The sequence below is a fragment of the Martes martes genome (genome assembly GCF_963455335.1).
Source record: "Martes martes genome assembly, chromosome: 15".
Classification (NCBI taxonomy): Eukaryota; Metazoa; Chordata; class Mammalia; order Carnivora; family Mustelidae; genus Martes; species Martes martes.
Window position 1 is genome coordinate 32904404 of NC_137903.1, and position 12159 is coordinate 32916562.

Here is a 12159-nt window from a genome sequence, read left to right on the forward strand (position 1 = left end):
GCTAGAGTCCCAGCCACTAGGATGTTCGGTGTGCTGGAAAGAAGCTAGAAACACATCACATATTTTTCCTTCTGCTGCAAGTTCCCTGATATGACATCCTTGCCCTGAAATGAAAGCTGGGTCGGAACATACAGTCTGAACACATGAGGGGTTGAATACAGAGTGAGAGCCAGAAGGGACAGTTTTGCAATCATGTAGCATGTGGGGCTGGGCCACCATCTGGGAGCTATGAGCCAGGAGGCTCAGGCCGGGCTGGGAACACAGCAGCAACCTTCCTGCCCAGCCCCTCTGTGGAGAAGCAGTGCTGGGCGGGTGGGAGATCTCTGGAATCAAGAGAGCTCCTTTCTTGCTGCCAGAAGGAACGGAGAGACACCTATTAGCTCCTAACAAAGGTGTCTTCTCCTTTTTCAGGTGCCTGGCACAGGGCATCGGAATAAAGAATATTTAGGGAGGGGACGCCTGGGTGGCTCAGTTGGTTAAGCGGCTGCCTTCGGCTCAGGTCATGATCTCAGCGTCCTGGGATCGAGTCCCACATCGGGCTCCTTGCTCGGCGGGGAGCCTGCTTCTCCCTCTGCCTCTGCCTGCCACTCTGTCTGTCTGTGCTCCCTCGCGCTCTCTCTCTAACAAATAAATAAATTAAAAAAAAAGTTTAAAAAAAAAAAAAAAGAATATTTAGGGAGTACTTATCATGGATCAAGTCCATTAGCTCATTCCGACCCTCATAGTTTATTTTGCTTATTTTATTGAGTTTCAGAAAAGTCATAAACAGCTTGTCTAAGGTCTCACAGAGAAGAGGGAAAGGCAGGGTATAAATCTACAGGTATACCGTGGCCATTATAATCATGTATTATATTCTTAGGACATGTATTAAATCATTAAGTCCAAGATGCTGGACAAGGTTTGTAGCCCTCATAGCTTCTTGCCCTCACACTTACCCCCATAAAAAGTCCCCAGACTTCCCCGTTCTCTTTCTTCTCTGTCGGTGTCCTGCCCATCCCTCCCCCGTCTAGCTGCATACAAGGTCTGCCCCAGCCTGTTGTCCAAAGGGCCAGTGGGTCTCTTGTAATTGTAGCCCATCTTCATTGAGAGCGCTTCGTTTGGTAAAAACAAGCTCTGCTTATTTGGGGATGTCGTGCTTGGGGAGGAAACTTTTTACAACCTATGCTTCCCTCACCATCACCCCAAACCCTGCTCCTCGGAGGAGTCATGATGTAGAGTTTGTGCACGAAGAGTAATTACGATGCAGGGTCTTCTGTTCCAAGAGCAAGGACTCTGGGCTCAGTTCCTGAGTCTGCCACTGGCTGCTAAGCCCCTCCACTTCCTCATTTTCCCACTTTCTACTTCTCATTTTCTCTCCCTGCACTAATCAAGATGAAAGGGTCCTCCAAGGGACATGAGGAAGAGGAAAGAGGTGATGGCCAAGTAGATACATTTCTGAGAGGGGGAAAAAGAGGTTTCCCATAAGGTTAAACAAAATAATGCACGTAGAGCATTTCGTTAGCACCTGGCACCAAAAGGTGTTCAACAGCTGTATGAAGCTTCGGGCAGAGGAAGGGTGCCGGGACCAAGGACACCTGCACCATTTCCTGGGGTTGGCTGCTGTCAGGGTGGGGCCGGCAGGAGAGCACTTTGCTGAGTTTGCCTGCAGGATACAGTTGGTGGCATGCCATAGCTCTCAGGAAAGTGACCTAACTTGGATTTTTCTGTATGGACACAGAATTGCAAGAAATTCTCATTTGCATGGAGATGGGGAGTTTATTCTTCCTAGAAGCTGCATGTCAAGACCCAGAAGAAAGAGGCATTTCTTAATAATGATTAATCAGCTGTATCTCAAAGAAGCAAGAAAACAATTAGGGAAATGAGATACTAAGGAAACAAGGAGAAAAATAATCTCCCAAAGGTGGACCCACCCAGTAAACCTTGACAGCATTTCCTCTTATCCACCTGCATAAAAGTGACCAGCCCTTTCCGAGTGGCAAAGGGCAGACAGAGAAGACACAGGAGTGGCTGGAAGCACGTGGTGAGAGGTGAGGCGCTCGCGGGCCGCACGCCGTCCTAGCCCTCGGCCCTCACTGCTGCAGAGAGATGACCTGTGGACATCGTGTATGGCCTGGGCATTTTGTAGGACGGGGAAGGGTGCTTCATGGAGAGGACGAGCCTCCTCGTGCCTTGTTCTCGATAAGCAAGGATGGAGAATGGGGAAGAAGGAGGGCAGGAGGGAAGGGAAGAAGAAGGGATCTACTATTTACTATAAGCTTTTTGTTCTAGGAGCTGTGCTGGGCATTTGATATCTTTTCTTTTTTAAAATAAGGCTTTGCCATATTAAATAGCTCTTTAAATGGAAGGAGCACGGTTGGTTCAGTGGGACTGAATCAGAAAGGCGCTCCAGTCTGTCTGGTGGGAGGGAGGCTGCTGGGACATCCAGCTGAGTCCCCGGAGGGATGCTACTGTCCACGGACGCTGTGGCGGCAAGGACAGCCGGCTTGAGGGCCAGCCTGCCTGTCTCCTGACGCTGGCTCTGCCGCTTACTGGCTGCCTACCGTGGGCAGGTGTCGTCACTTCTCTGTGTCAGTTTCCTCTTGGGTAGAATGGGGACAGAAACCACTCACCTCACAAGGTGGTTGTGAGCATTCCATAAGAAAATTGTGGGAAATGCTTGGCACAATGCCCCCCACACGTGGCATGTCTGATAAACATTAGCTACTAATGTTTCTGAATCAGCCGAGATGTCTGGGCTCGCCTACCCGAGCTAAGAGAGGCATCTTTGTCCTCTGCAGGAGGTCTGAGGCTCCTGGCATGGGGGTGATCAGAGGATGTCCCACTGCTTCTTAGAGTCGTCTTGTCAGAGGAAAAACCGTGCTCTCTTCCCAGTCACTTGACTTTCTAGAAGTGTTCTAGTTGCCTCGAGGTGGGGATAGAGCTGTGGGAGACCTTACAGTCTTCCCTGCCGATGGGGGTCCGTTTTCCTGATTTGCCAGAAAGAGAGAGGTTGGAAAAAAGAGGAATGAAGCCCTTTGACACGATGCTTGCTCCACGGTGAGGTCTCACTCTACAGCTGTGCCCTCATGGGGATGATGCCGAGCTACTAAGACACAAGGCAAAATGGTTTTCGAAACAGGATTTGCTCTTTCTTGGCTTTCTGGAGAAGAGCCTGGGAATTCCAGCCAAGACTGGGGAATGGTGGTGGGGAGTGGGGTCTGCCGAGGCTCACAGTCTCACACATGTCTTTGCAGCTCTGGCATGGGAAGCGATGGTGAGGAGTGGGTGGGGGGCTCCTCAGTTCCCGCAGCTGGCTTCCTAGCTTGTGCACATCCACCGGTCTCTCTCTCTCTCTTTCTCTCTCTCTCTCTCTCTCACACACACACACAGAGCTGGAAGCCAGAGCTCTGGGCGGGCACCGTGGAGGATGCTGGGCAGAGGGCTGGTCTCATCACACACGCTGTCCTAAGCCTTCTCTTGAAGGTTAAGCCCTGGGCTAGTGCTGGGGCAAGTCAGGGGAAGAGACTTTTCTCCCTGTGTCTGCATGACACCATAGAGTGGGAACACGGGAGGGACAGAGAGGACAGAGGCAAGGGAGGGTGATGGGATTAGAAGAGTCTGGCCCCACCTAGGACAAGTGCACAGAGGTCTCTTACAGCCCCTGGACTCAGTGAGTGACAGGGGGAGCTGCCACCTTGCCCGCCTCTCTCACTTCACTGTGGCTAATTCGTTGATTGGTGGTCTCTTGTGCCTCCCTTTCCCATCTTCTCCGGAAGGTGACATCTTCATAGTTGGCTTCAGACAGATGATTTTAAGCAGATACACATCGGGGGTTTATAACAAAAGGGTGTCGCCTATTTCAGGAGCAAACATTTAAAAAATGTGCTTTTAGGGTTTTTCAGATCTGTTGCCTAATTCCCAGGGCGTATTACCAGCCCTGTTTTTCCTATTTAATTTATTAAAAACAATGCTTTTCATCCCTGTTGACAAAACGAGCCTGTTGAGTCATAATGGAGTGATATCCACACAAATAGACTCCCTGGGACTTGAGAGAGTCCTGTATTGTGCTTTCTGGGGTGAAGGTGGGGGCACTGGGGGAGGGAGAGTGCTCATTCAATTGATTCAAGAAAAACAGAGGAGGAGACACATGACCATGAACTCCACAAGGCTGGGGTACTGAGTCTCGTTTTCTTGGCTGCTGTCTGGCGTGCCTTGTGAGGTACAGAGGGGAGCTTGGCTGTTGCTTTCCCCTCTCAACTGGGCAGCTGACCTCCCCCCCTTCCTGCAGGACATGAAGGCACAACATATTTTTCTCTGGCTTGTGGCTGCTATGTTCTTCCTGTGCTCAGTGCACACCCGAGGTCTGAGAAGGTGTCTGATCTCCATGGACATACACCATATAGAAGAGACTTTCCAGGAAATCAAAAAAACCATCGTGAGTATGGGTTCAGGGTGAAGGTGTGGGCAAGGGAGCGTGTCTTATCTTCCATCTGCACTTGAAGAGCAAGTTCCTTTTCGTTATCCTTTGAGTCTCAGGGGGTCACGGAGTACTCATGGCTTCTGTCTGTCCTTTTGTTTCCCTCCATAGCAAGCTAAGGACACCTTCCAAAATGTCACCATCCTGTCCACACCAGAGACCCTGCATAGCATCAAGGTATTGGCTTGGATCTGTTCTTTCTGTATTGTTATTTTTATGGTGAAATGGTCCTGGGCTGAGAAAGAAATCTCCACCCTGTCTTCTTCTCCTTCCCAATCTCTACTTTCTAAATATGCCTGGTTTCATATTTGCCAGCTGATGTGTTCATGCACACTTGTGTCTCAGGGACTTGGAAACCCCTAGGATGGACCCAAGAAGCACGACTTATCTACAGAGGGATTTTGGGGTGCCACATGCTCAAATGGGACAGGTTGTCTGTGGCTAAGGATGATTCTGGAAGTTTTCACGGGGGAGCCGAGAAAATGAACAGTGACTTAAAAACTGAGTTGGCTCTGGGTCAGTGGATAAAGGAGGAAGGAGTCTGGAGATCAGGGAGAATGCGTGTGAGATCAGTGAATGTATATCAGGGGACAGTGAGGCAATCAGACCAGGCTTGTGGCATGAGGGTCGGGCAGGTGAGTGAGGTGAGGGTAAGAGGAGGAAGTGGAAAAATACACTGAAGTCATCTTACCAAGAGCCTTCAAAGCAAGGCTGAGCCTTGACCTTGTAATACAGCAATAAGGGGTTCTGCGGGTTCTCGAGCCAAAGACGGTATGACCACAGCATCTTTCAGAAAGACTGTCTGGTGATGTTCCTTACAATAGAAAATGTGAGGCCAGAAAGCTAGTAAAGAGATATTCCAACTCTCCAGATGAGAGGTGTTGGGTGCATTACAAAACAGTAGGCTTAGAAGGTGAGAATTCACTTTATAGAAGGCGGTCACTGAGAAGCACCCTTTAAAATGAGCTCCTACAGTCCTTGTAAGCATTGTAGAAAGATTCAGGTTTTTTTTTATTTTTCCAGATATTTATCTGCCAGAGTGTGAAAGATAGTCGCAATGAGTTACTCTTTCTTTTTCTTTGGCTTCTCTGAGCGAGATAATTCTTCTAGGCAGTATTGGGCCTGATCTATTCGTAGGAAATAGATGTAGCCACTTACTAAATACTATTCCAGCCCGCTGTGTGAGAGACTCACAGGATAGCGCAGTGGGAAGGGACCCGGAAGGCTACCTATTCCAAAGCCATCATTTTCAAATGAGCAAATCGCTAGCTTGGGAGAGAAAATGACCAGTCAATGGTTGAGCCAGTGGCTGACCCTAAGCCCCCTCTGTCTCCAGATTCTTTCTCCTCTCTAGATCCAGAAATAGCTGATGGGGCAGGAGAGTCAATGAGGAGGCAGGTTTTTATTGTATTTCTCCCTCCCCTCCCCCGCTCCCTGATAAAACAAAGGTGTTTTGCTTTTTGCTCCTTTGGTTAAGGGAACCAGCAGGAGAGAACAAGGAGAAGGGTTTTGCCATCTAGGAAAAGCTGCCTGTGGGGCCAAAGAGTCTTTGCTGCTTTAATGTTAATGAAGATGGACTCTCTGTCCCACTCGAGTACTTCATACTCCTCCCTTCTCAGTCTGAGCTATAAACCTCCTGCCAGGCAACTCATTGGCTCTCAGCGCAGGGTGTAAATTGCTAGAAGGAAATTCAGCTGGGCCAGCTGCTGAGCTGTATCCTGGGAATTCAAGCACGCCCCCCTCCCGGCCGCCCCTTAGAGACATAGACACTCTGCCAACTGCAGACCCACCCAGAGGTACACATTCCTGCTGCTGTCAGTTTCCATTCTTGCAAATCTTCGCTCCATTCAAATGATCCCTGCAGTTTAAAAAGGACAGATCGGGGGAGTGGGGGGAGCAGAGCAGGGCAGTCAGGATAAATGTGATGTCATTACAGTGGGAGAATTGTGCCCAGCACACACCTGGTGTGCAAGAGCTCCTGATATTTATACATGGTTATTTGTATACACGTTGATGGGTGGGAGCGGGTACAGAGGGGCGGACCGCAGCACAACAGAAGGAAGTACTTTTCCAGAAAGCTGCTCAGATGTGGATCCTTTCAAAAGGGAGACACCAAATTCCTGGAAGGGTTTAAGCTGAAGTGAGTGATGACGTGTGGGGATGCTGTAGAGAGGATTCTAGTCTGTGACCGGGCTCATCGCTTGCTGTTATATTTCCTGGCCATTAAAAAAAAAAAAAAAAAGAAACGGCAATCTCTCCTCAGTGCTTTCATCATAAGTATCTTTGATGTGGTGAGAGGACATGGATACTCTGAGACCAACATGAATTTAAAAAACTGACCTTTAGCTATTTTGTTCCTTGATGCCTTTACTCAGATAGGCTGCTTTGATCTCTGAGATGGTAAGAGAAGATAGTCCCTGGGGCTTTCTCTAACTTGTGTCTGTAGCCCTTAGATGTATGCTGCATGACCAAGAACCTCCTGGCATTTTATGTGGACAAGGTATTCAAGGACCATCAGGAGCTGAACCCCCAGATCTTGAGAAAAATCAGCAGCATTGCCAATTCTTTCCTCTACATGCAGAAGGCTCTGCAACGATGTGTGAGTGATCACCTCGGGACTCTCTGTTCCCTGATGGCCCCAGGGAGGGTCCAGGACATGCTGATCCCACTTGGCTTCTTGTAGTGGTTCCTAGACTCAAGGGAAATCCCCTGCCCTATCATCCAGGGGAGAACCATCCAGAACCTCCTCCTCAGGGCTGCCTCCCCGCTGATACCTCAGCAGATCCCATTTCTTCATGGATAATCCTCCTGGGGTGACCTTCTGTCAAAGTATTCCTTCAGCAACCTCAGTGCTGGCCTGTGACAGAGGCATGCCCAGAAGTCCAGGCTTATCATACGACTCTCCCTAGTTTCTTTGTCCATGGCCCTTTGGGATTTCCATACCCATGGACCTCTGGGTTGCTCCCTCCTATAATCTATCCCTAAGGGTTGTCTATAAATTCATTGTGCTCTATTAGAAACAAACACCAGAAATGAAACCAAACCCAAACAAACCCACAAGAACTTAGACCAGGAGAAACCCCGGGTTCCAGCCCCGACCCTGCCACTGTGTGACTTTGTGGCGATTTCTCTCCCCTTTCTGTGCCTCGGATTCTAAAGTTGTCAGAAGAAGTTATGACCCCTGCCATACTTAAGATTAATTTAATCAGCTATTTAATTCACTAATCCAGTAAATACTTAGTGTCTAGGGGTGCCACATTCACCGGGTGGTGACGAGGCAGATTTGTCCCCCACTTTCCTGGCCCTTCCAGTCGGGTGAGCTGCAAACCCAGAAGAGCCCTGGTCAAACACAGGGCGACTCTGTCAACAGACTCTTGTCCCGCTCGCTGCTCCAACCGGAGCTGACCCTCCTGAGCCACCTGGGGCAGAAAAGACGGGCTGGGTGGGAAGGTCCTCTGATGGCTCCTTCCTCCACTGGATCTCAGCAGGAGCAGAGGCAGTGTCACTGCAGGGATGAAGCCACCAATGCCACTAGAATCATCCACGACAACTACGATCAGGTAAGGGTAGGCAGGGGGAGATGCGGAAGATGGAGACAGGCATGGGACCCTGACAGAGCGTGTGCCAACCCTTCTGCCTCCTCTCCACGCAGAGTTGCTCGTTCCCTTGACAAGTGTTTATTGCTGGTCTTCCCAATTCTGTGTGTCCGCAAGGAGTGTGTAGGTCTTAGCCCCTTGGCCAATTTCCTGGGCTCCCCTTCTCACCCCCCACCATTTCTTCTGTTTTTACATATCAGAACTAATGTATCAGAACTAAATATTGAGGGAAAGCATGCACACCGTTTCAGATGGGGGTGACACAGAGGGAGCCAACATCCTCAATGAACACATTACCTGCTAGGTGTCACTATGGTCGGTAACCGCCACCGGCATTCTGTGGGGTGGTGGAGAAGAGTGCTTCTCCCGCACACACAATAGAGAACGCACACCTCATCTAGAGGTAGAGCAGAACTGGTGCTTCACACATGCGTCCTTTGGAGACTTGGCCAAAATAAAATGCAGGTTCTGGCTTAGTAGGTATGGAACGAGGCCTGAGAGTCTGCATTTCAACCACACTCCCAACTGATGTCCATGCTTTAACAAGGCAGGAGGCGGGAGTCTGGTCATGGCCGTGCTGCGCTTGGAGAGGCTGCCCAGCATAAGTTATAACCGGCTAAGACTCATACTGTTCTTGCCACTGACCAGCTGTTCTCCCAAGCACGCTGCAGATATCAGCACACCCATTCCTCACAACGATGCTACGAGCCAGTATCTGCATTTGTCAAACTAAGAAATGAGGGAAAACAATTTGGGTTGCTTGTTAGAAAAACAATCTAGGGTACATAGGCTCTGCCAATATAATGGATGGTAAAAGGAAAGCCTCCTGACGACTGGAACATGGGGAAAGATTTGAAAACAATTACACGGTCTAGAAAGGCGGGTTCTTGTGATGATTTGCCTGGTTTCAGCTGGAGGTCCGGTCTGCCGCCATTAAGTCGCTGGGAGAGCTTGACGTCTTTCTAGCCTGGATTGACAAGAATCATCAAGGACCTTCTGTGGCCTGAAGACCAGGAAGCTAACACCCGGGGTGGGGGTGGGGGCTCGGGGGTAGGAGGGATGTGGGGTGGGACAGCCCCTGTAAGGCTGCCTGAGGGGAGGGAGATGGGAAAGACCCTGTTTTTATGCAGATGAGGGAATTCTGAAGAAACCTCTGTCCACTTTGGAATTCTCTCCTCTGGGGCTGGGGTATTGCAGGGGAAAATCTAGGTTTGAACAGATCTCCGAGTGGGGCTGCAAGCCCCCCCCCCACCCCCGGCTGGGCGCAGGCTGCCTGAAAGCAGGCAAATAGTGTGCTGTCATATTTATAATAAACCGGTCTGTGGGAAGGTCCCGCGGGCCATCGTGGCGGGAACGGGTGGGCTTCCCCCTAATTTATTGTGCGCTTGTTTATCCCGTGTCTGTGATGCGAGCCGAGCGATGTCCTGTAGTGCATATTGTACGGACTGATTTTCCTGAATAAACTCAATTCTATGCCAGTTAGTGGAACTGTCTTCTCATTCAGCAAAGGCCAGCCAAGGACTCAGAAGTGGTGATGATTAGAAGTGAAAGGCGCCTTAAAGAACGCACATAGGTAGGGAAACCCAGGCTCGAGAGGGGTAAGAATCACTGAGTCCCAAAGCGAGTCAGGGCAGAGCAGGGCTCCACACTGGGTCCTCAAAACCTCCACCCAGCACCCTGCCCTCCACCTAACGATCGAGAGGATGGACGAGGGGCCTCTGACCGCCGGCCTCTTGACACCACTCCCCTTCTCCCTGTCTCTGTGTCTTTCTGTCTTTGAATGTCATTTCTTTCCTACTGCTCCCAACCTAGATATATCCCCGACCCTACATTCGTCCTCCATGGGCTAGAGGTTGTGCTAGAGAGAAGGTGTTTCTGACACAGGGATGGTTGTCCTGCTGACAACGCGGGGCAGGGACAGCCCAAGGCATGAGCTATGCTGGGTAGAGAAGTAGCCCAGGCTACAGCAGAGAGAGGCCCAAATGGGCACCATCTTCTAGAAGGACACTCCTCATGTGGTTAGCGGCAGTAACTACTGACACTAAGCACCTGCCATGTGCCGGGTGCTATGCCAAGCCCTTTCTCGTCACCACCCCCCCCCCGACCCCGGGTCATCATCTGTGCTGTGAGTGGCTGCCCGAAGCGTCCTCTCTTCACTGCTACCCAAGGAAGAGATCCCGCAGGGCACACTTCCATGGACAGAGCAGGATCTCTGAAGTCAGACACGCTGGCTCCAAGCCCGTGTGACTTGGCATAAACTACTTGATGTCTCTGTCTCAGCGCCCTCTTCTGTAAAGGGGGGACAATGCCACCAATGTCAAACTGTTGCTGTGAGCATCAGGTGTGGTGAAGCACCCCAGCCCCCCTCACTACCTACACCCCGCCCTGGGGAGCCCATCAGGGTTCCAGCTGCTCCGGGGGGGGGGGGGGGTAGAAAGAGTGCCAACCAGGAGCCAGGAGCTGGTGTCAAGTCTTCTCCAGCTGTGAACTGCCTGGGCCAAGAAACTGTCTTTCTTTGGTCCTTAATCCTCTGGAATGTAGAAAATGACCACTTTTCATTTAAAAGCCAGAGTCATCAAGCCGGCCTAGAGAGCCCTGTGATCTGTCCACAAGGCCTCCCCAGCTCTGTTTCTCTAACGATACCCCCTGACTGCGTGTGGGGCTCCCTTTGACCCTGCCATCCTGGCCTGTGATCTGTGATCCCCAAACACCCTGGGCAAGCTCTCATCTTAGGGCCTTCGCACTTTGTGGGCACACGTATGGGTCATCAGAGGTCGGGTTAAAAAAAAAAAATCCAGTGTCACGTTCTGATGGCATGAATAAGTTATGACAAAGCCGAACTGTTCGTTGAGGACTCCACCTTCGCAAGTTGACCTTGGGTAGACATCCATCCTGAGGCGGCTGGAGGAGGGTAGGACCAGCTTCGTCAGAGCATTTCTGATCTTTTATGGCTGCCTTGAGGTCCACTTGAACCCAGACACCTTTCCCTTTAGGCCTTTATTCAAAGGTATCTTATATACGAACAAAACCCTCATTTCCACCTTTAGCACATCTGAGACCCCTTTCCTGCTTCCGAAACATCCTATTTTGTTACCTGTTTCCCTACTCAGGTGTAAGCTCCACGAAGGTGAGGATAGTTTGGTTTTTTCACTGTCTGGCCCTTACTAGGTGTTAAATTCACATTTCTTGAGTAAATGACCTGGATGAACTTAAATGATGATAATAGCAAACATTTATATAGTGCTTTCTATGTGGCAGGCTATAGTCTAAAAAATACACATAATGTACCATAATATGAATATATTTATTTTATTTAATTCTCCCAACAATCCTCTAGCAATTCTGAGAATGAAATAAAATGGAAAAAAAAAAAAAAAAGGCCACTGCTTTGAATCCTAGCAACACAAGTAATTAAACTCCAAGGGGGAAACTGGGGCACAGAGAGGTTAAGTAAGAGACCCGAAGTCACACAGCTCCCAAGCAGCAGAGCCAGGGAACCTGGTTTCAGGATGAACTACAATGTTAGCAATGATGGACATGTGCTGAGCGCTCACTCTGTGCGAGGCGCTGAGGTGAAAACTTGAGGTAACATTTCTCCTTCATTCCTCACGATGCTCTGTAAGGTAAAGATGATTGACCAACCCAATTCTACAGATGAAGAGAGCTAAACCTTGGGGAGTTTCATTCACACCTAGGGTCATGCAGATGGTTGTGGAACTGGGATTCAAATTTGGGATCCTACTCCAAAACCAGAGCCCTCGGTCACGATGGAATGTCATGTTGGGCAAGCATGGAGAGAAAGCCCTTTCCTGGCATCACGGGCTGCACCTGCCAAGTTGCAGAAGTAGTAAAAGAGGAGGAGGAGAGACGGGGCAGGAGGGGGACGAAGGACTAGGGAAGGAGAAGATCTCTCTCCCTCTCTCTTTCCTTCTGTATCTCTTGTTGGCAGGTTTCACTTTGTCCCCTTCGCTTGTGCACCTGTCCTTTCCTTCCTTCCCGACTTGAAGAATGTCTCCTGACTCTTTTGTAGCCCACAGGGGGTCTGGAACAGAGCTGTGTTTTTGGTTTTGATATTGTTTTTTGTTTGTTTGTTTTCTGTTTTCACAG

The 12159-nt window shown here is 49.8% G+C and overlaps 1 protein-coding gene across 1 annotated transcript; it reads left to right on the forward strand.

Annotated features, from left to right (window-relative positions):
• Window positions 1-886: 886 nt before the first annotated feature.
• IL19 (interleukin 19) lies at window positions 887-9059 on the forward strand (the record flags this gene model as incomplete). Its single annotated transcript, XM_080824488.1, has 6 exons — window positions 887-898; window positions 4268-4414; window positions 4568-4633; window positions 6903-7055; window positions 7942-8016; window positions 8964-9059. The coding sequence occupies 6 exons, from the start codon at window positions 887-889 to the stop codon at window positions 9057-9059; spliced, it is 549 nt and encodes a 182-aa protein (XP_080680614.1).
• Window positions 9060-12159: the final 3100 nt, after the last annotated feature.